The following is a 25,173-nucleotide window of genomic DNA, read 5'->3' as shown; positions in this document are numbered from 1 at the left end:
TCCAAAATGTCTCAAGTTGAGCACTTGGTCACGTTACAGGGTCCAAATGGAGGTCTGTCCAAATCAAAAGCACAGATCATCTATAGGAACACAGACGTCTATATTTGTAACGGAAGCAGATTTGTGTATGTCTACAGCATGGAGAAGAAGCAAGTAATGGTGAGAAACTGTATTCTGTGTATTGAACAACTCCATGGTCAGACCGTATCCATATCCATGGAGATGCAAACTATATACACAGAATGGTAGGATAATTCCGATTAAGATATGATTCATTAAAATTCGACTTTATTCTTACTTCCTAGACTACCTATCACTTTCCTTCTGACGTTTGGCACATACAACTTTCAGCAGGATCACAGCAGCTTTATGTCCTTTGTGCCAGGAATGGATTATACCTTCTGGAGTGGGACGAGCGGAGAAGGTGAGCCGGCGTATTATTCAGGTCACTGCTGTCTGATACATGTCCTTAGTTTGAGCTGATCAGAACCTGTCAGAATAGTACAAGATGATTTTACCCTTTCTATGATACCCTGGTTGTGTTATGGCAGGCGATGGTCTATAATATTGTCACTCACGTTATAAGTAGTGTAAATCCTTGACAAGTGATAAATGTGAGATAAAATCTCTTCACATAATGCAGTCATGTCACAACTGTAAATATCACTTCTGTTTCAGTGACGTGTCAAGCCCACCGAACGCTGCAGCAGTGGATATAGGGAAGTCCTCCAAAAACAGCGCTACTGCATTACCCTCTTAGTTGGCGTGGTGAATAATAACCATGGCACCTAGGTCGTAATCATATCTGCTTCCTCAGAAAAAAAAAAAATCTAATAGATATATAATACAATTTATGAATTCAAATCACCCCCCTTCTATAGAGCACAAGTAAAAATGTCATGCCCGGAAATGCTTGAACTATAAAAATGTTTGTCCCATACAGTGAACAGCATAGAAGTAAAAAAGATCAATATTTTCTTGCCTTCCCCTGAAAAATTTTATAAAAAGTGATCAAAATGTCTCATGTTTTGAACCTGTTACAGAAGAGGAAGTCTCCTGGCTACTTCCTTCATCTCGCCCTACAACCTGCAGTAGTGACCCCTTCCCCTCACACCTTCTCCAATCTCTGTCCCCTGCTGTCACGATTTACCTTACTAAAATATTTCACCTCTTTCTCTCTTCTGGAATCTTCCCATCCTCTTTCAAACATGGTGTCATAACCCCGTTATTGAGAAAATCTTCCCTTGACCTGTCCTATGCTCCTAACTACCGACCTGTCTCTAACCTCCCCTTCATCTCCAAACTCTTGGAACGCCTGGTCTATTCTTGTTTAATCCGCTATCTCTCTGCTTGACCCCTTTCAATCTGGTTTCCGCGCTCTGCACTCTACTGAAACGGCTCTCACAAAAGTCGCCAATGATCTCCTAATGGCTAAATCCAATGGTGACTTCTCTCTTCTAAGGGGGAGTTCACACTACCGTCGGTGTCCGACATGTAGTGTCCACTCCTAGTGTCCGCTCAAAATCTGTCACGGACACTAGGAGCGGAGACTAGATGTGTCCGTGACACCTGTCATTCACTTGAATGGGCATCGGGTGCGTTCTTTTGCACTCCGTGCCCGTCCTTCCCTGTCCGCAAGAGAAGATGTCCGACTTCTCAAGCGGACAGAAAAACCCTGCATGCAGGGTTCCTCTGTCCGCTTGAGAAGTCGGACATCTTCTCTTGCGGACAGGGAAGGACGGGCACGGAGTGCAAAAGAACGCACCCGATTCCCATTCAAGTGAATGACAGGTGTCACGGACACATCTAGTGTCCGTGACAGATTTTGAGTGGACACTAGGAGCGGACACTACATGTCGGACACCGACAGTAGTGTGAACGCTCCCTTATTCTTCTGAATCTCTCAGCAGTATTTGACACTGTTGACCATCATCTCCTCCTCACTATGCTCCGCTCAGTCGGCCTCAATGACACTGCGCTCTCCTGGTTCTCCTCTTATCTCTCAGACCGCACTTTCAGTGTATCATTTGCGGGCTCTGTTTCTTTCCCTCTTTCCCTCGCAGTTGGGGTTCCTCAGGGCTCGGTCCTCGGCCCCCTCCTCTTTTCTCTTTACACAGCCCCCATTGGACAAACCATTGCCAGATTTGGCTTCAGGTACCATCTTTATGTTGATGACACCCAATTATACACATCTTCTCGTGACATCACCCCTGCACTAATACAGAACACCAGTGACTGTCTCTCTGCTGTCTCTAATATCATGTCCTCACTCTATCTGAAACTAAATCTCTCCAAGACTGAACTACTACTGTTTCCACTATCTAATAGATCTGTCCCTGATATATCCATTGCAGTCTCAGGCCTTACTATAACTCCTAGGCAGTAGGCCCGCTGCCTCGGGGTCATGTGTGACGCAGACCTTTCCTTCACCCCTCATATTGAATCACTCACACGTTCATGTCACCTCCACCTCAAAAACATCTCCAGAATACACCCTTTCCTTACCGGAGATACACTAAAGACACTTATTGTCTCTCTGATTCATTCTCGCCTTGACTACTGTAACTCCTTACTAATCGGTCTTCCCCTCACTAAACTCTCTCCTCTACAATCTATTCTGAATGCAGCGGCCAGGCTCATTTATCAGTCTAGACGCTACAGCGATGCCTCTGGTCTGTGCCAGTCACTACATTGGCTGCCTATTCAATATAGAATACAATATATACTTATCCTCCTCCTCCACAAGGCTCTCCATAATGCCGCACCTCCCTACATTTCCTCCCTCATCTCTGTCTACCGCCTAACCTGTGTTCTCCGTTCACTCAATGACCTAACACTTACATCCCCTATTATCAGAACCTCCCACGCTTGTATACAAGACTTCTCCCGAGCTGCACCACTTCTCTGGAATGCTCTACCCCGGACAATCAGATTAACTCCCAATTTCTACAGTTTCAAGTGCAAACTAAAGACACATCTTATCAGACAAGCCTATCACAAGTCCTAATGTAAACTCGTCCATACTGTAGTTAGAATCCTTAAAATTAACCTTCCTCTGTTCACACTCCCACATTAACCCACACGATATAATGCCGTATTGGACTGTAACTTTATATGTGGCACCACATAAACCACCCGCTTGGCATTATTAGGCCTTTGTGCTCCTTTCAAGCAAAAAATACTCCTCAGAAATGATGATAATATATATACCCTTCCAGAAAAAAATGTAGTGAAACCTGTGCTTGTGATATTTGTCCTTCTGATGATGAGCTTGTGATCTTTCGTGTACTCGTACAATCCCCATCACTACTGAACATAATTTTATTTGCTTTTTTTTCACCTAAGGTTGTTACTGGATCCAAGCTCTGCCGTCAGTAGAGGAGGCATGACTATATGCCACATAGGCTCCAATTTTGGCCTTCTGCTAGATCCATCTCTCTGCTCGTTCACAGTGGTCAATGAGCTTCTTGTCGTGGTATCCGCACAGCAGGACAAATGGAAGATAACAGTTCTTCGAAAGGAATCCATAAACCATGAAAACCCTATCACATCCGTGTCCAAAGACGTTAAGTTTTCTCACGGATATGGAATAAACAGCGGCGATCCGCACCCCGTACTCATTTCTGTTTCTCTGTGGAAAGAAAAAGCTATTAGCAGTGATGTGCCGTGTAACTTGGCTCTGGAGGCGGCGTTATTCACTAAGCTGTTTGGAATTGATGCTGCCATGTTGGATTCTCCCATGATCCTTTGTGGGTTCCCAGATGGTCAGGTTGTAAGCTTTCCATTGAATAGTGCAGCCCTACATCAGCCATGCACGGCCCAAGGCTCAGCAAAGCTTCTATATCACTTGGAACAGCCCGTGGTTTCTATTGGAGCCATAAGGATGGTACCGAGTGACCTTGCAAGTGAGCAACCGCCTATGGAAAATAAAGCCTGCGACTGTTTACTGCTTGTTGGCCAAAAGGGCCTTATAGTGTCCATGACATGTGGGGAGAATCCAGATGCCGTGTCCTGTACATATAAAGATTATAGACTACCTGCTCCTGTGACCTGTACTTCCTACTCCATGTCTGGTGTCTTCTGCTGCACATCCAGCGATCTCCTCTATGTGACCATACCACACCTGGAGAAAGAGGCAGCGAGCAACATGGCGCAGGCCACAGTGTCTTCCTTGCATCACAATATACCCATGATAGCCGCATTATCGCATGTGTCCTCATTGGATGGTAAGTTACAAGGGCAATCTACAATCTAGCTGGGGATCTGATGCATTTTACACCAGTGACATTTTATCTCTCTCTGCATTTGAAGCTTTACTTAGACTTTGTATTTTGTGGGTACATAAGAGTTTTTGATCAGTTTTTATTGCTTTTTGTTTTTGAGAGGTGAGATGAACAGAAAACATCAATTCTGGCATCTTCATTTTAAAGGGGTCCTATCATTGGATACCCTTTTTTTCTGACTAACACGTAGGAATAGCCTTAAGAAAGGCTATTCTTCTCCTACCTTTAGATGTCTTCTCTGCACCGCCGTTCGGTAGAAATCCTGGTTTTCTTCAGGATGCAAATGAGTTTTCTCACAGCACTGGGGGCGGTCCTCAGAGCTCAAACAGCACTGTGGGCGGTCCCCAATGCTGCAAGAGAGCTCTCCAGTGCTGCCTCCATCTTCTTCTGGAACGGCCTCTCCCTGTGCCTTCTTCGATCCTGGGTTTCAGTTTTCTAGGCCTCGGGCAGAGACGACTGCACATGCCAGTGGCCCCAAGAAAATGGCTGCTTACTCAGTAAGCTGTGTAAGTGGCCATTTGCCAAGAAGAAGATACAGGGAAAAGGCGGTCCAGAAGAAGATGGAGGCATAGCTGGAGAGCTGGAGACGACCTCAGTGCTGCGAGAGAAGTCATTTGCATACCGAAGAAAACCGGGATGTATACCGAACGACGGCGCGGAGAAGACGTCTAAAGGTAGGAGAAGAATAGTCTTTCTTAAGGCTATTCCTACATGTTAGTCAGAAAAAAAAGGGTATCCAATGATAGGATCCCTTTAAGGTTTATGGGATTTATCCTGTTGAATAAGTAACATGCTAAGTTTATTGTAGGGCTTGTTACGGATGTGTTGTGGTCATTGTGTGTGATATATATATTTTTTTTGTCTATTAACAAGGGTGGGTGGAAAGTCTCCCCCTCTGACTGTACATTGCTCACTCAGGGCTGATATCTGACAGTCTAATACAGACTCAGGGCCTGTGTACACGACGTAACGCGGTGCTCATATTGACACGTAAACTCATGTCAGAGTCAGCGCTTCAAAACAGAATCCCATTGACTTCAATGGGTTCCGTTTAACGCGCGCTACACATTGAAATCAATCAGTTAAAATGCTTCCCATTGATTTCAATGTGTAGTGCGCATAAGACGGAACCCATTGAAGTCAATGGGATTCTGTTTTGAAGCGTTGACTCTGACACGAGTTTACATGTCAGAATGAGCGCCGCGTTACATCGTGTGCACATGCTCTTACATTTATAAATATTCTCTAGGTAATGTCTTGTTTTTTCTTGAAAGATACTCAGCTAGTTGCCTTGTCTAAGAGGGGACACCTTATGCTCTGCAAGTTAAATCAGAAAGGAAGCAAAGATGAGCAGCGTGGATGGAGCTCTGTGAATGCCGGACAGAAGATCAAAGAGCTGCTCTCTGGAATTGGCTCCGTGTCTGAAAGGTGGGCAGAAAATGTCAAGACAATAAATGTGCTGAAACATTGCTTGTAATATATAGCATGGGTGAATAAAGGAACAATCTATTTTCGCTTTGTCGGGAGCCCTCCAGTTTTTCTATCTACCTACTTACCTACCTCTATCTCTTTCTTTCCCCGTCTATTTATTCTGTGTCTAGGGTATTTAGCACCAAAGCTCAAGACTTTTATGGGTGTCAGAGTTGAACCAAATTTCACAGCTTTTATTCTGGAGTCATATTTTAAATTGCAGATACACCAGTATTAGTATGTACCTTCCATTTTCTTTGGGTGATACAGTGGGAGAGATTTATTAAGCAAAATGCGTCAGAATTCTGGTGTAATTTGCACCAGAAAATAGTCTTACCTGTACAACTTGTACAAAAATGGGGCTTGGTCTAAGTTGAAACTCTGTGCACCGAAAATGCACCAGCTACTTTTAAACCAACTAATAAGTGGCGTAATGTTAGACTATGGGAAGAATATGCGAATCTGTCTTCCATGATGTAAATAGAAAGAAAGTGCCTCAGTCATGCAGCCCACTAGGGGGCGCTCCCTTTAATATCATGCCTGACCTCTCCAGAAGCCTTTGCTGCAATGATGTGGGATTTTACCAAGTACAGTCTCAGCCGAGGACAGCTGTTTCGATCTATTTGGATCTCTGGATCCCTGTTAAAGGGATCGCCCCCTAGTGGGCTGCATGATTGAGGCACTGTCTTCCTATTTACATCATGGAAGACAGATTCGCATATTCTTCCCATGATCCCTCAGTGGAGCGCATATGGCTTAATAAGACTCCACACACCTACATGGTGGTCTCTCCCTAAGGAGTGACGATATCCCCTTAACTAATGTTAGACTAGACAATCTAACAATATGCCAGATTTATCAAACGCCATCAGACACTTTGATAATCTGGCGCAGTTTAAGATTTTCTAGCCTGTTTCTCTGTCTAAAACTTAGTAAATCCGCCATTCCTACTATATTGGATCAAACAATTACCCCATTAGTCATTGCTATTTCTTATTAAGGCTATGTTCACATCTGCGTCGGAGTCTCATGCATTGAGGACTTTTTTCACTGTAGGTTTCAATTTTAAATCAACCCATCAGAACCCATTATAGTCATCAGGGTCTGTCGGGGTCCACATGTAATTTAATTTTAGCGTGAACCTAGCCTTAGTCTAAATGTAAAACCAAGAGAAGAATACAGAGACATTTAGGCTAAGGCCAGAGATTGTGAAAATCGAGCATTTTGGCTGTTGCGGAGAAAAATGCTGCATTTACTGTACCAGCAAAGCGAATGAGATTTTGTGCTATTGTATCTATACCAGTGGTTCTTAACCAGGGTTCGATCCAACCCTAGGCCCTATGCACGGTTCATTTTGTGTACCAGTAAAAAAACATATACCTATGTCTTGAATTTGGAAAAAAAATCATATTTGATTTATCACTAAAGAAGGGTTCGCTGAATGTGCATATGAAACTGGTGGGTTCGGTACCTCAAACAAGGTTAAGAACCACTGATCTATACGATGAGGAGAACAATGCTGCATTTTCAAAAAAGCAACATGTCAATTTTACGTAAATGAAAAATTTTGTGGAAAAACAGTGAAAAATGTAATTGTTTTTGTTCTGGTTTTTTTTTTTTTTTTTGCAGTAATTTATATTAGCTGCATTTCCATAAAGCGTAGGCTTAGTCTGAGGTTTCATGCACACCCCCTAGTGTACAGTCTGAGTGTGTCCCAGTGGCAGCCCAAGGGGGTTACAATATTTTTGTTACAGTTCCTATAAAATATTGGAATGGAGCAATAGTACCTCCCCGGGCTTCACACAGAGATGAGCGTGTTTAGAGATGAGCGAACACTATTCGAAACAGCTGTTTCGAATAGCACGCTCCCATAGAAATGAATGGACATAGCCGACACGCGGGCGGTGAAGTGGCCAGCCGCCGGCAAAGTCTGCGTGCCGCTTCCATTCATTTCTATGGAAGTGTGCTATTCGAAACGGCTTCAGTACTGCACGAAAACCTTTGTTTCCCACTAGAGATGAGCGAGTATATTCGATCGAATACCTCCGCCGCATAGTTCTTGGTGTAAAAAAAAGTGCCAAGGAAGGTGGGAGGGGCAGTATAAATTTGTTGTCCCTCCCACCTTCCCCGGCGCTTTTTTACACCAAGAACTATGCGGCGGAGGTATTCGCTCAAATGTACTCGCTCATCTCTATGTCCCACATCTAACGCACAGAATTCCTGCAGGAAGTTTTACCCTACCCCTACTCCATTTTTTTTATTTTTTTCAAAAACATTGTATAAACCATGATCTGGAGGGATAAAGAAAGGCATAGGTACGGATTGTATTCCCCTGCTCCATTTAAACCTTCCCCTACCCCATTTTGCCCTCTCTGTTCTCTTATACAGTGGAGTCGGGTCATCCAGCATAACAGAGAGGACTTGCTCTCCTTTCATCCAGATCCACAATTACTGACCCACGTTTACTAACACTGGTGTGTTTTATGTAGGCAGATGCCATGACTTGCGCCGAATATATTTCTAGGCAAATTCTCAGCTATCTTACAATTGTGAAATAAAATTTGCGCCATTTCTACAGTTTCTGCAGATAGTTTGTGTTTTTTTTTTTGAAGGCCTTGCCTTGTTTTCTCAGCACCTTCCAAATTTGCCAAGCAATGAGAACACAAAATATAATTGTAAGTTGTCCCAAGTGATGACACAAAACATTTTAGCAGCCGAAATCTGCCGTAAACAGCTTAATAAATTTTGGCCATTTAAGGCAAGGTTAACCTCTGCACTGGAGGCGCCGCAATATCTGCCTGAGATCAGCGGCTGAAAAAGACAACCATTCACCGGCCCCCATTGTGATCAATGGGGTCTGTCGGACACCGTGTGTAACCCACATTTGAGTGGTCCGCCTATTCCTTTTTAGGAACCAGAACAAGCTAGTGTGACCGTCCCTATGTTGTTGTAGCAGAATGTACAGTCATTGAGGGGAATATAATAAGCACATGTATATATCCTCCATGTTTGGAATTTTATGTAAGGCTCTGTTCTGCCCCCTGCTGCACATAAGGTTTACTGCAGACAGAACATGGAAGTATTAAAGTTGTGCAGAGCAGCATAATCTGAGTACACAGATATCTTCACAGTATGGGTGCAGACAACATTCTTATATCACAGCCATCTGCAATCCAGAATATATCGCTGCAGCAGGTAAAATGGCACAAAACTCTTTTTTTTGTAATATTTTGCTATATTTCGAGCTATTCAGGACAGGACAACATATATAACACTATTAGCAATGCCTGTGTAATGTGTAAATGTCTATATATTCAAAACTTTTCCTCTTTCTTATTCTTTAGATTCTCTGCGTTGAAGATCCTTTCGGATGAGAAGAGCAAATCCTTAACAAAGCTCAACCAGGTGATGTCACTGAGCCAAGCGTTGCTGTCTGGGCAGAGGACGACTCGTCCAGTCACATGTGACATCCGGGTGTCATGGACCCAGATGCTTCAGAAATCCTATATGACCGCATGCTGTAGTTTGGAAAACAAGAGTGACTTTGTCTTGGAGCACGGCTGGACCTTGTGTGTCCTCATAAGTACTGACCCAATCACTTCTTATTCTTTTCCTGTTTTGTTGTTAAAACCCGGGGAGACGAAAGAATTTGCTTTCCCCTTAAATGGAGAAGATTCAGACCGATTTGATTTCCCTATTAGAATATGTTGCTCCTTGTCTTACAGTTTAAAGGGATTTGCTAACCCTCTACAGCGACACACGTCTTCCTCGTACAAACATGGAATCTGTATACCTGTACAGGAGCACGTTATTGACATATTGCATTGCCTGCGTCTAAACCCCGTGGCTGCACATTGCTCTGGTTTATCACACACTTCGCTGAAGGATACAGTGCAAGCTATTTGGAAATCGTCCTCTGGAAGTGACCAACAGGGGGCACCGTCTACAGCATTTTTTAACCAGGGACCTAGTTATACAATACATTTTAAAGCTTCAGTTCGAGTGTCAGCCATGATCTTGGCTCGGGCATTAAAGAATGAAAAATCAGGTAACTGCTCTGTACCATTTCTGTATTAGGCTATAGTCACATGACTGTCCATTTCTTGGCTGCGAGAAACAAATTGGTCCTTTTTATTGGGTGTTTTGTATTCGTTCCATGTACAATTTTCCTTTTTTTGATGGCTGACAGAATTTCACTGTTTCTGGGTTTATGTTTTCCTTGACCCAGCCAACCTTGTAACTTTGCTCTTGTAACTCGGACGTCCATTTTTACAGCCATTGAAAACAGACACGGTTAGTTCTGTTGGGTCTATCACAAAAAACAAAGATAGAACATGTTGATAAAACAAAACCGGACATGTGACTATTTAGGCCCGGTTCACATCTGTGTTTGGCCTTTCCGTTCCCCTCTCTGCATGAAAAATTCAGAGAGAAAAGCGCTGCAGTCACTTTTCTCTCTGCATTTTTTTGTGCGGAAACCACACGGACCCCATTATAGTCTTATAGGGTCAGTGGGTTTCCTAAAGTAACCGCTTTTTTATGCAGATTAGATTTTCGTTTGGCGCATATGTGAACCAGGTCTTACTCTTTGTTTTAAAAATGGCTGTATGACAGCTGTTTTTCATCATTGTGTGAATTAGGCCTTAGCCTTATAGGTGGTCTCAGGGTGTAATTCAAGTAAGGACGACATCTACATGGAGATTGTGTGTTTTGCATTGTGGTGCATTAGGTACTTCATTTTCCTTCCAAAATTTACTGATATGTTAATCGCCCTGCTGTGTCATTGACCCTAATTTACTGAGATAGGAAATGTTGATTTCTTAAAGGAGTTATCCACGGACTTGAAATTAACCTACCTGGTCCGGGTGTTATTGCAGCTGGTCCTGGGGGTTAAAGACTTGTTCCGACTTAAGGTCACATGATCAGAACCAGTCTTTGTCCCCAAAGTCACTCCGCTTCCTATCTCTTCTCCTCTTTGTGCAGATAGTTCTACCTGTGCTATGGGGGTTGGCTTTACTATAGGCAGCCAGACCTCATACCAGGGTAATGACCTTTGAAAATGAGAGGAAAGACTGGGCAGAGTGACTTTGAGGATAGAGGCTGATCATGTGACCCGGAGTCAGAGCCAGCCTGGACAAAAACTCTGATCAGGTAAGTGAATTTCAAGCCCTGGGATAATGTTCTTTAAATAGGGTTGTGCACCATCTATCACCACCATCGCTTGTAACATCTGTATACTGCGCCTGCTCCATGTTTGGCCTTACGTTTTCACAGCAGTAGTGTGTTTCTATTCTGTGATGGAAAAATATGTAATTGTTTAGCTATTTATAACAGGGCTTTATAGTCTGAAAAAAGTTTCCAACTCCGGCTTCAAAATAAAATGATATATAGTTATAGTCGGAGTTGGAAAAGTAGGAGTCAGAATTGGTGGCTTGTCCGACCAACTCCACAGCCCTGATTTAAAGAGGCTCTATCAGCAAAATGTTTCTGTATGAGCCCCACATATGCGTGAATAGCCTTTAAAAAGGCTGTTCAGGCACTGCTAATCTTATTTTAAACCCCCGTGCCATTTTAAAATAAAACTATAAAAACATATAGGTAAATCATACCTGAACGTGCACCCTGGACGGTGATTCGCGATCCGACGTCATCTTCTGGGACGCCTACCTCTTCTTTCGGCGACGCCCTCTAGTCCTGGCTCTTCCCTGGCTTTATCTTCATCCTCTTCCGGCGGTTCAAATCCGATTGGTTGGAGCTACTGCACACACTCCAGCGCCATTTTTCTCAATGGCAGTGCACGCGCCGGATTTCAACCAATCGGATTTGAACCACCGGAAAAGGATGAAGATGAAGCCGGAGAAGAGCCAGGACCGGAGGGCGTCGCCGAAAGAAGAAAGAAGAGGTGGGCGTGCCAGAACATGACGTCCGTGCACGTTCAGGTATGATTTACCTATTTGTTTTTATAGTTTTATTTTAAAACGGGACGGGGGTTTAAAATAAGATTAGCGGTGCCTGAATAGCCTTTTTAAAGGCTATTCACGCATATGTGGGGCTCATACAGCATAATTTTGCTGATAGAGCCCCTTTAAAGGACATTTTCTTAGTTTGTGCCATTGCATATTGCACATACACACATTAGGTGTAGCTTGGGTTCATTGGGGCCTTGTAAGAAAAAGTCCAGGGGTCAGCTGTTGTTTAGGGCAGTAGCTCCTTCCATTACAGTACAGTTGTGGTTTTCTACCTAAGCAGAATTGATAAAATCTAATGGGACATAATATATTAAGCTCTCACTGTCATTGGTTTTGTGTATAATGGATGCTTTTGCTTTGTTTAATCCATTTTGAATTGGACACTATAGAATCCTGATTAACACCATTGACTTAGGGCAGGTTTACATCTGCGCCCCGGTCTCCGCTTTTAGGTTTCTGTCTTCTGCCCGAGAAACTGGATAGGAGATGGAAACTTCCAGTCACTTTTCAAACCCATTCATGTGACTCTTCTGATCTCCGTGGTGAAACCGTTTTTTTAACCGGACACAAAGTCGGACATACGGGACTTTGTGTCCGTTTTAAAAAAACAAAAAACAGTTTCGCCACGGAGACCACAAAATGCTCATGGGCGGACACTGACTGCTGGGCGTCCGTCTCCTGCCGGCAGAAAATGGAATCCTGAAAGCAGAGACCGGGGCGCAGATGTGAACCCGCCTTTATAAAGTAATCTATCAAGATTTCCTCTGATTCTCACATTACTGTATAGGTCACTGACTGACGGCTGCTATACCCATGTCTGAAATCTTTATCCTTTGTTATCACTCATCTGGTCATCATGGGTCCAGCGGCTGAATCCTCCAGGCGTGGGGTACGACAGCCAGACCCACATTTCTAAATGAGCAGGAGACTATTATCTACTGATCCTACACATAAATGACTTCCACAAAACAAAATTATATATCTCTATATACATATTCCTGGTCGTATTTACAGGCCTTGTAACCCAATTTAAGAGTATTTAAGGGGTTAAAGTTCTGTAGTAGAATCCTATTCACACGACGGACGGGTTTTCACATCCGTGTGATAGCGTTTTCAACATAGGATTCATTTACGTGACGGTTGTTTACACAGTCTGTGTGACCGATCAGTGAACTCATATAACATGCCAGGGATCCATGAAAACGGCTTACCCTCACGTGCAAACTCATGGCACGGGGGTGTGAGAAAACATGTATAGTGTGCTCAGTATGGAAAATCTGTTAGTCCGTAGTCCAAGTATAAAACATCTGCTTGAAATGAATTGCAGGGTCTTGTAGGGTCTGTTGGGCCACACTCAACCCATTACAATACAACTCCCAGCAGGAGCCTTGTTTGTAGAGCCAAAAATGGGGTCAGATCATGTCATACGTAAACCAGAGGAGCCTTTCCTGAAGCTTCACTACACTTGATCCAATCCTGTTCTCAGCTATAAGTATTTGGCTCCTGCTGGGAGATATATTACAATCTTACGTAGAGACATACCGCACTATCCGTTCATCCAAAACTGTAAAATGTAGTTGTCATCTGTAACTTCCCACAACTATTGTATCCTACTAATATTATAAATGTGAAAGTTTGTGTGTTTGGATGTTTCGATGTTTGTTCCTCAATGACGCAAAAACGGCTGAACGGATTTGGATGAAATTCAGCACATAGATAATTTGTAACCTCAATTAACACATAGGCTACTTTTTTATCCCAGTAAATGACATGGCTTCACGACTGTTATGAATTTATGTTCACAAACTATATTATACTGTTCTTGGCAGCACCTTATCTCAGCCGGGGCTGCTATCTCTATGTGTAAACACTCACCAACCCTCAGTGGATTGTGTACACACATTTGCCTATTATCTGATCTGCTCCAGGCAATGCTGACACACTGAAATGGGCAAACACCTTTCATCCAAATTGGCAGTTTGCCAATTTTAAACATGCTGGGAAAAAGAAACTCTAATTTGTTGCAAACAACGAGAACTATGAAGGAAGCCAGAAGTCAACAGAGTTCTCCTCAAGAGGAGCTGACGGAGATCATTGACGCCAACCACACGCTCATTGTATGACGTTCCAGCGAGCTGCTGAGATGTCGGAACAATCACAAGCACGGTGCAAGGAACAAGTTCAGCAGCAGGACAGCTTTAGAGCTGCCAAAATGGCAGAGCAGGCAAACCATCGACGGCAGCAATTTGCTGAATATAGGCGCATCATTGACGCCAACGCGGGCAGAGGCTAGTTGTAATATATACATATACATATATACAGTGTTAGCCAAAAGTATTGGCCCCCCTGCAATTCTGTCAGATAATACTCGTGTTCTTCCAGATAATGATTACAAGCACAAACTCTTTGGTAATATCTTCATTTATTTTGCTTGCAATGAAAAAAAAAACAAAAGAGAATGAAAAAAAAAGTCACATCATTGATCATTTTACACAAAACTCCAAAAATGGGCCGGACAAATGTATTGGCCCTCTCAGCCTAATACTTGGTAGCACAACCTTTAGACACAATAATTGCGCACAACCACTTCCGGTAACCAGCAATGAGGTTCTTACAAGGCTCTGCTGGAATTTTAGACCATTCTTCTTTGGCAAACTGCTCCAGGTCCCCCCTGAGATGTGAAGGGGGCCTTCTCCAAACTGCCATCAAGAGATCTCTGCCCCTCCCCCACAGGTGTTCTATGGGATTCAGGGCTGGACTCATTGCTGCCACTTTACAAGTCTCCAGGGCTTTCTCTCACCACCATTTTCTAGTGCTGACCTGAAGTGTGTTTTGGGTCCTTGTCCTGCTGGAAGACCCATGACCTCTGAGGGAGACCCAGCTTTCTCACACTGGGCCCTACATGATGCTGCACAATGTGTTGGTCGTCTTCAGACTTCATAATGCCATGCACACGGTCAAGCAGTCCAGTGCCAGAGGCAGCAAAGCAACCTCCGCCATGTTTGATGTAGGGACCGTCTTCTTTTCTTTGAAGGTTTCTTTTTTTTTTCCTGTAAACTCTATGTTGAGGCCTTTTCCTACTTTTGTTTCATCTGACCAGAGAACATTCTTCCAAAATGTTTTTGGCTTTCTCAGGTAAGTTTTGGCAAACTCCAGCCTGGCTTTTTTATGTCTCTGGGTAAGAAGTGGGGTCTTCCTGGGTCTCCTACCATACAGTCTCTTTTCATTCAGACGCTGACGGATAGTACGGGGTGACACTGTTGTACCCTCGGACTGCAGGGCAGCTTGAACTTGTTTGGATGTTAGTCGAGGTTCTTTATCCGCCATCCGCTCAATCTTGCGTTGAAATCTCTTGTCAATTTTCCTTTTGCGTCCACATCTAGGGAGGTTAGCCACAGTGCCATGGGCTTTAAACTTCTTGATGACACGGCGCACGGTAGACACAGGAACATTCAGGTCTTTGGAGATGGACTTGTAGCCTTGAGATTGCTCATGCTTCCTCACAATTTTGCTTCTCAAGTCCTCAGACAGTTCTTTGGTCTTCTTTCTTTTCTCCATGCTCAATGTGGTACACACAAGGACACAGGACAGAGGTTGAGTCAACTTTAATCCATTTCAACTGGCTGCAAGTGTGATTTAGTTATTGCCACCACCTGTTAGATGCCTCAGGTAAGTAACAGGTGCTGTTAATTACACAAATTAGAGAAGCATCACATGATTTTTCAATCAGTGCCAATACTTTTGTCCACCCCCTTTTTATGTTTGCTGTGGAATTATATCCAATTTGGCTTTTTGACAATTCTTTTTGTGGTTTTCCATTGAAGACAAATTAAATGAAGATAATACCAAAGAATTTGTGATTGCAATCATTTTCTGGAAGACAACGAGTATTATCTGACAGAATTGCAGGGGTGCCAATACTTTTGGCCAACGCTGTGTGTGTGTGTGTGTGTGTATGTATATATAGAATGTATTTAGATTAAGATTTCTTACCTATTTATAAGTCATTTTTAAAGTGAGCGTGCTCTAGTTCAATGATGACTTCGTATTACAGATTTCTGTGCTTTTTCCATAGGGAGATCTCTCTGCTCTGTTGTACTGCACTGGCTGTTGTCAGAAGTATTAGTGAAGGAGCTTGATGTACATGAGGTGCGAGGTGTAACCCCTGACGGAAAAGAGTTTTGTCTCCAGGTTCAAGAGGTCAGTTATTCTAAGGCTACCTTCACATAGCCGAATGAGGACTTTTAGAAAAAAATTGTACATAATGGCAGCACCATTTAATATTCTGTGCTGCTGGAATGAAGTGGAATTAGGGAAAAAAACACAATTGACTCATTTTCTTATGGGTGTAGTTTTCCTGGCGTTCACTATGCTGTGAAAATGTCACGTTCCTTATATTATATGTGTCAGTCCCAGTAATACCAAAACTAGCAAGGCTTTTTTCATGTTTAATAAAAAAAAATAAAAAAAAAAATAATAGAAATCTTTGGAAGAGGCCAAAATCTGCTTACCATATTTTACGGACTATAAGGCGCACTGGACTATAAGCCGCATTGCCCATGAGCGCCTTATAGTCCGTCTCGGTTCATATATAAGGCGCACCGGACTATAAGCCGCAGTCCGGTGCGCATTATATGTTATTGAAAGCGGCGGCAGGCAGACTTTGTCAGCGGCCGCTTAACCCCCCGCGTGCCAGCCGCTTCTATTGGAAGCGCTCGGCAGGCGAGGAGGGGCTCTATCAGCAAAATCATGCTGATATAGCCCAACCGTAAAAGTTAGATTAAACTACCCCCCCGTTTTAAAATAAAAGCCTGAAACAGAATGTGAAACTTACCGAGCGGTGCAGGGTGGGCGGGCATTCAGGCCTCCTCTTCCTCCGATGTTCCGTCCTCCTCCTCCGCCGCTCGCTGAGAATGGCCTGGGCGCATGCGCAGTAGCCGTAGAAGCATTATGATATTGCGCATGCGCCCAGGCCATTAGTTCGCGAGCGCCGGAGGAAGTGGTCAGGACATCGGAGGAAGAGGAGGCCTGAATGCCCGCCCGCCCGCCCTGCACCGCTCGGTAAGTTTCACGTTCTGTTTCAGGCCGGCGTGACAGCAGGGCTGCCGGACACTTCCCATTCATTTCTATGGGAGCCAGCATGCGAGCGCTCCCCATAGAAATGAATGGACTGCTTTTTTCCATTCATTTCTATGGGGAGCGCTCGCATGCCGGCTCCCATAGAAATGAATGGGAAGTGTCTGTCCATTCATTTCTATGGGGCGCGCTCGCATGCCGGCTCCCATAGAAATGAATAGGAAATGTCCGGCAGCCCTGCTGTAACGCCGGCGTGTACGGCTGTGATACACGCCGGCGTTCTGTAGTGTGAATGCCCCCTTATGGTGCCTTTTATGTATGTACGGAAGCGGCACGCAGACTTTGCCGCCGCTTCCATCCATATATAAGGCGCACCGGACTATAAGCCGCACTTACGATTTCTGAGGAAATCGTAGGTTTTTATGTGCGCCTTATAGTCCGGAAAATACGGTAAGTCATATTGTGACATCCATAATTTTATGAGACCTGTAATTTTATATTTATGTGTATGGAGCCTTTATTTTTTTTGCAAAGTTTGGGATTTTTTTTCCCTTTTTTTAAAACTGTTTATTTAACCCCTTCCCGCCGATGGCATTTTTTGATTTTCGTTTTTCGTTTTTGACTCCCCTCCTTCTAAACCCCATAACTTTTTTATTTCTCCGCTCCCAGAGCCATATGAGGTCTTAATTTTTGCGGGACAAATTTTTCTTCATGATGCCGCCATTAATTATTCTATATAATGTACTGGGAAGCAGGAAAAAAAATTCAGAATGGGGTGGATTTGAAGAAAAAATGCATTTCTGCGACTTTCTTACGGGCTTTGGTTTTACGGCGTTCACTGTGCAGCCAAAATGACATGTCCCCTGTATTCTGTGTTTCGGTACGGTTCCAGGGATACCAAATTTATATGGTTTTATTTACATTTTGACCCCTAAAAAAAATTCCAAAACTGTTAAAAAAATTTTTTTTCTAAAAGTCGCCATATTCCGACGGCCGTAACTTTTTTATACGTCCGTGTATGGGGATGCATAGGGCGTCTTTTTTTGCGGGGCCGGGTGTATTTTTTAGTTCTACCATTTTCGGGAAATGTTATTGCTTTGATCACTTTTTATTCAAATTTTTATCAGAATCAAAACAGTGAAAAAACGGCGGTTTGGCACTTTCGACTATTTTTCCCGCTACGGCGTTTACCGAACAGGAAAAATATTTTTATAGATTTGTAGAGCGGGCGATTTCGGACGCGGGGATACCTAACATGTATATGTTTCACAGTTTTTAACTACTTTTATATGTGTTCTAGGGAAAGGGGGGTGATTTGAACTTTTAATTCTTTTTATATTTTTTTATATTTTTTTTAACTTTTTTTTTTATTTTTTTTTTTTGCATTTATTAGACCCCCTAGGGGTGTTGAACCCCAGGGGGTCTGATCACTAATGCAATGCATTGCAATGCTAATGCATTGCAATGCATTGCAAAAAGCATCCTTTCTTTTGCAGGCTGCATAGACCAGCCTGCAAAAGAGAGGATTTGCAGACAAGCCTGGGAGCCTGTACAAGGCTCCCGGCTGTCATGGCAACGGGACGTCAGCCCTGGAGCATGCTCCAGGAGCCGGCGATCCCGGCCAAAATGGCGGCGCCCATGCGGCGCCGAGAAAATGGCGCCTCCGGCGCCGGAGGGGTTAATGCCTCCGATCGGTCCGGGGACCGATCGGAGGCATTAGAGCTGGTTGTCTACTGCTTAAACCAGTAGACACCCGCGCGGCTATGGCGGCCGCCCGGCTCCCGGGCGGTCGCCATAGTTACAGACCCGACATGCGCCGTACTATTACGGCGCATGTCGGGAAGGGGTTAAAGAGGACCTTTCATGGTCCGGGGCACAGGCAGTTCTATATACCGCTGGAAAGCCGACAGTGCGCTAAATTCAGCGCACTGTTGGCTTTCCCGATCTGTGCCCCAGGTGAAGAGCTATTGGCCCCGGTACCGTAGCGCTTTACAGTCAGAAGGGCGTTCCTGACAGTCAGCCAGGAATGTCCTTCTGCACAGCAGCGCCTATCGCGCTGTAGAGTGTGAGCGGGGAGGAACGCCCCCTCCCCTCCTGATAATACTCGTCTATGGACGTGCACTGTCGGCTTTCCAGAAGTATATAGAACTACCTGTGCCCCAAACCATGAAAGGTCCTCTTTAAAGAGGTTTATCATATAAGGAAGGCAACAAGACAAGGCAAACATTGAGATAGTAAAAAAAAAAAAAAAATTACAAAAGAAACCAACAGAGTAAAATACATTAATAATAAAAACACAAGTAAATCAGGCCTGTAAATAACGCAGTGCGCAAAAAAAATGGGTCAACCAGGGCCCATGGTAAACCAATAAAACCAACAATGAAACAAGGTAAGACGAGATAGGAGAACAAAAGGGGAAAATGGGGGAGGACATCCAGGAGTTTTGTATTATTTTTAAGGGTTTAAAACATACAAAAAAGAGAACTACCAGTATATAAATTTGGTATAGCCATAAAATCGTGCCGAGCCATCGAATACCTGACCTGTCATGTTAGCTGTATAGTGAGCAAAAAAAAACAGCTCATAAGAATGTTTTTCTCTTTATTCCTCCACATTGTTCCCCCCAGCTTTCTAGTACATCGTACACAATATTACATGGAGCCACTACAAAGTGTAATTTGTCCCAAAATTGTTAAGTCCTCATACGACTCTGTGAATGGAAAAATTAAAAAGTTATGGCGTTTAGAAGGCCGGGAGTAAATAAAATGAAAATTGAAATAAGGCTGAGGGAGGAGGGGATTAAATCCTCGGGGTGGGGGGGACATTAGGTTATGATTACACAGGGACTGAGTTTACACAAGAACTTTTTATATTGTAATACGTTTTGAGTCCTGTTCATTGTACTGATGTTTATGGTGCAGCCCATCCTACTCTCTGATCGCTACCTGACATGTCTGGACATAAAATCCAATGTTGCTCACGGTGGCTCAGTGGTTAGCACTGTAACCTTGCAGCGCTGGAGTCATGGGTTTGAATCCTGCCAGGAGCAACATCTGCAAGGAGTCTGTATGTTCTCCCCGTGTTTGCGTGGATTTCCTCCCATTCTACAAAGACATACTGATAGGAAAATAAATGTACATTGTGATCCCTGTATGGGGCTCACAATCTACATGAAAAAAAATAAATAAAATCCAGTGTTGCTAAATGTCTTAACATTCATGTTTCTGAAGCAAAAAGCAGCCTAGAAGTGATCTGTGACTTCAGTTGTCTTCAATGGGTTCCGCGCGGAAAACGGAACCCATTGAAGGCAATGGAAGTCTTTTTTTTTTTTTTTCCAGCGCTGATTCTGACACACATTCCGTGCCAAAATCTGTGTCATATTCCACTGTGTGAATGGACCCTAATCCTTTGTATATTGCTTTTTATTTCATTAGGAACCTGTGTCAGATCTTTCATCAGAGGGATCCATCCCGGCTGTCGAGGTGCAGATACTAAGCTCTCATTTACATGTTGTGGCCTCGCTACATCTGGCTGTTATCAGCCGCTTCAAGGTAACATTGCAGTAAATCGCCTAATGTCATTCGTTTCAAGTAGATGTTAAAAAGATTTTGTATAGTGTTACAGCTTAATCATATATATATATATATACATATATATATATATATATATATATACATATATATATATATATATATATATATATATATATATATATATATATATAAGAATTCATTTTTATAATATAGAGAGATATAAATCACAGATGCTGGAATCTGTGACCCTTTGATGCAGCGAGCTAGTAACATCCATAGGTGATCACTGTAGGATAGTTTTATATGTCTTCTTCCCAGTGAATGGAGCACATCCATAGGTATCCTGATTATATCCCAAACATATTGGGGATATTTAGCATCTTCCCCTTTTTTTCCCCATATTTTTCACAGGTGGAACTTTTTTTTAGATTTATTGTGGTGTCTATTGATGATGTAGGCACACTTTGTCAAACGTTGTACATGTGTAAGGGCTTGTTCACATCTGCGCCCGGTCTCCGTTCTGCAGGTTTCTGTTTCCTGCACAAAACAGAGGCAGGAGATGGAAACCTGCAGGACTCTTTCAAACCCATTCATTTGAATGGGTTTGAAAGATGTCCAGCTGTGAGTGCCGGTGAGCGTTTTATGCTCTCCACCGGCGCTCACGGCTGGACCCGCTCTGACAGCTTTCCGTTTTCTGCCGGCAGAAGACCGAAAGCTGAGAACGAAGACCCGAACGCTAGTGTGAACCTAGCATAAGTTAGTTTAGATTCATGTTTATAAACCGGGTACACTTTGCCCCTTTTTAATACGGCTGACCCCACCTGTCTTTTTTTTTTTTTTACGCTGCCTATGTTAATGGGCGGCCAAATTATATCAGATACTACAGTTGTAACTGGTAGCACATATCTAGATGAAGGACATGGTGATAGTGTTACTTCACGCAAAGCTTAGCACTGAGACTCACCCAACGCTCTGGTTGTCTCATTGTATTTCTTAGCTCTTACTTCAACAACATGAGCCAAACAATGAATGTCAGTCCCCTGATTTGGATTTAGGAAAAGTTCAGCAGCTGTTCAGTGCTCGCGAGGTAAGTCGCATGTTCTTTGTTACTAGTTTAGCATGGAAGACAGCTCTAAGTCACACGATCATTTCATTTACATTAAAGGGAATCTGTTACCAGGTTTGGGGACCCCTAAACTAGCAGCACATCTTTAAGCCACTTAGGTTTAAGGTCTCAGACTTGGAAATCTCAACCTGTCCACGGCTTCTTTTAATTTGCCTGAATGCGCAGTAAAGTGAAATGTATGGGCCTTCGCTGCAGCGACACAATTCATGTGACCGGAGGGGTCAGAGATGAGTCCAAGGCTCATTTACGGCAAATTAAGAGTTATAAAATTTGTTAAAGGAGTCACACATGGATCTGGCATTACCAGATTGGGGCCTTACTCCCCAGAAGCAAAGACAGGTCACTGTTTTAGATTCCCAAACTTGAGGCAAGTTCTATTTAACTACGGGGTCCTAGAGAACCAAGATCAGGCCTGATGTATATACTATAAGCAGTGGCGTAACTAGGAATGGCGGGGCCCCGTGGCGAACTTTTGACATGGGGCCCCCCCGACACCGAAGATCTCGACCGAGTCCCTCCTACGCATTCCTGCGCGCTTTATTATGTTCCATAGTGGCCCCTGCACACAGTATAATACCCAATAGTGGCCCCTGCACACAGTATAATACCCAATAGTGGCCCCTGCACACAGTATTATGTCCCATAGTGGCCCCTGCACACAGTATTATGTCCCTTAGTGGCCCCTGCAGATAGTATTATGTCCCATAGTGGCCCCTGCACACAGTATTATACCCAATAGTGGCCCCTGCACACAGTATTATGTCCCATAGTGGCCCCTGCACACAGTATAATACCCAATAGTGGCCCCTGCACACAGTATTATGTCCCTTAGTGGCCCCTGCAGATAGTATTATGTCCCATAGTGGCCCCTGCACACAGTATTATACCCCATAGTGGCCACTGCACACAGTATTATGTCCCTTAGTGGCCCCTACAGGACTAAATACTGTCACGTCACCCGCTGACCGCTATACCAGGACAAATTGTGGATAAAAAATCTGGTCATGTGCATTACAATTTAGTAACTCCATGTGCCTCATATTAATAGCAGTTAACCCCATCATCTCCCTCACATTAACCCCTGTCTGCCTCACCATAAGAGTTACTGATATGTGAGAGACATGGAGGTAATAATAAAGTATCTTCATTATTATTACCCCCATATGTCTCACATATCAGTAACTCTTATGGTGAGGCACACAGGGGTTAATGTGAGGGAGATGATGGGGTTAACTGCTATTAATATGAGGCACATGGAGTTACTAAAACACAAGTAATCACCCCATATGCCTGACATTAATAAGTAACCCCAGTATGTACCTGTGTAGCTTTAGTTTCATTTTCCTTCTTCCTTTCTTCCTCCAGTGCAGGACGGCAGGAGCTCGGCAGGGATAAGCCCCGCCTCCTCCTCTCATTGGTGGGCAGAGGACAGCAGAGAAAGGGAGGGGGGAGAGAGGGGGAGCATCCTGAAGCGCTGACAGGAGCCAGAGCTGCAGCTCCTGTGTCTCAGCCGTTGCTGCAGCTTCGGGGCCCCCTGTTGGTGGAAAGTATTCCACCAACAGGGGGCCCCGATCATTATACTCGGGGGTCCGAAAAGACCTCGGAGTATAATGATAGCAGCCGTAGCAGCTGTCACCGGGCCCCTAATGTCCCGGGCCCTGTGGCAGCTGCTACCGCTGCTATGGTGGTAGTTACGCCACTGACTATAAGGTTGTATTCCTTCTGTAACTGGAGCTAATGTATCAGCCCTTGTTATAGGGGAAATCAGCAAAAAATAAATCATCATAATAATGTTAAAATGCCCCCCAGACCCCCAAAGGTCAATTATTGGGAGCACAACGCTTAAAAAATTAAGACACCATTGCCATGCTCATATTACTGGTCCCTGCACCTGGCGAGACAATATATATATATATATATATATACATATATATATATATACATATACATATATATATATATATATATATATATATATATATATATATATATATATATATATACTGTATATATATATATTTTTTTTTATTTTTTTTTTTTTATTTATTTCAAAGAAAAATAATCCCACAAATTGCATCTCAGAAACTCCTCTCCAGGCAAAAGGGTTTGCAATAGAAAAAACAATCCGGTCTGTCAGCAACTTGTACGGATGGAAAATGTCCTTTTATTGGAAAAAGCAGTACACCACGTATCGGTCCACAATGGGACTTGGAAAGCACTTGAGAAAGGTCCCATTGTGGACCGATAGGTGGTGTACTGCTTTTTCCAATAAAAGGACATTTTCCATCCATACAAGTTGCTGACAGACCGGATTGTTTTATTTATATATATATATTATATATATATATAATTTGCATTAACAGCAACAGGGTTTACATCTTTGGAATAGCTGAACAGAGCCAGATAAACAAAAACCATAAAACATTCAGTGTGACGTTCCTGATCAGGTGATGGATGTCATTGGACATTTCAGACCTGGTGCTTTGGTGTCCATGATCTGTCTTTCTGTATACGGCTGCAGCTATGATGTCTCTGTCTGCCAACCTGACTGCTCCAGCGAATCCCTGGCACGAGGAACGCCATGACTGACAGTGCTCACGTGTGTGATGTCATTGCTAGCCAAGGTGATTGAAAAAGAAAAAAACATGGCTGTAGAAAACAAATATCATTGTGTGTGGCCGCAGTATCTCTACTTCTATGCAGATTGATGCACACAAGGCTGAGGCAGCTGCATCTCCATTCTTAAGAGATTGCCAACAAATTCTCATGGCTGATACTGCAATCGTATATTATTTGGTCTGCCCCGTCTTTCTGAGCTCTGTTGAGATGTCTGTAGTCAGCATTATTCACACACAGCAGATTATATATCCCAGGGGAGATTTTTGAGCGACAGTCTTAGTTTGCACAGCCATGGGAGGGGGTAGCCAGCGGCCTCCTTCATTTAGTACCCACTTGGGTTCGATGACGAAGGTCTGCAAGCAACAGATACTTGACAGGTCTCCTATGTACGTAATGGTAGAGACCTGTCAGTGAAGCTGAGTGGCGAGAAGCCTGCAAGGAAGGTAAAGGGTTACAGGAGACTTGTAGTATGTTTATGAGTTCATATACATTGGATGTCAATCATCTGATTAGATTTCATTCTTCATACTCAGCGTTTACTAAAGGAAGTGAAGAACCTCAGAGAGCGCCTGGGTGTGGATGAAGACATCATCTCCAGTGCAGCCGCCCAAAGACTCCTTCACATCTACAGAGACTTACGTGATCCAGGCCTGCTCTTCATCTGAGTCTGAACGTAATCTTCATTCCTATGCTGAGGATGAAAGCCGTCTCCAGAGATATGTCAGGATCAGATACGTTACTGAGGTTAGATTAGAAATCCAGCCCAGAAACGTGAGCGCTTTCTGAAACTATGTAGATGTTTCTATTTAATATGACAATCTTATTAAAGGACGCTCTACTTACAAGACGCTTCTCATTGATAAAACAAGCCTGTCCTTGTCCCGAGCGCTGTATACCATTTCTCAGCAGGAAATCCTGACATAGTGTTAGAAACGACAGAAACCGGTGTTTAGAAATTTCTATTAAAGTCTCAAATAGGACATGGTTTAGACTAGAGGCCGTACACGTCGTGTTGTCAGCCTTCTGTCAGAAGAATAGATTGGTAAGATTCTCTAAGGGATTGTATAGAGACCATGTATGCCCCGCTAAGAATTCTG

The 25,173-nt window shown here is 43.5% G+C and overlaps 1 protein-coding gene across 1 annotated transcript; it reads left to right on the top strand.

Moving 5' to 3' along the window:
* Positions 1-24,887, top strand: FAAP100 (FA core complex associated protein 100). The gene is made up of 9 exons (XM_075278174.1): positions 1-159; positions 306-424; positions 3,346-4,226; positions 5,558-5,711; positions 9,098-9,801; positions 15,798-15,922; positions 20,233-20,349; positions 21,329-21,418; positions 24,610-24,887. Exons 1-9 carry the CDS (start codon positions 7-9, stop codon positions 24,739-24,741), a joined length of 2,475 nt encoding a protein of 824 aa, XP_075134275.1. The 5' UTR covers positions 1-6; the 3' UTR covers positions 24,742-24,887.
* Positions 24,888-25,173: the final 286 nt, after the last annotated feature.

Source organism: Leptodactylus fuscus, chromosome 6 (genome assembly GCF_031893055.1).
Source record: "Leptodactylus fuscus isolate aLepFus1 chromosome 6, aLepFus1.hap2, whole genome shotgun sequence".
Taxonomy (NCBI): domain Eukaryota; kingdom Metazoa; phylum Chordata; class Amphibia; order Anura; family Leptodactylidae; genus Leptodactylus; species Leptodactylus fuscus.
Note: the sequence above shows the minus strand (reverse complement) of the source record. Positions and strands in the feature narration are given on the sequence as shown.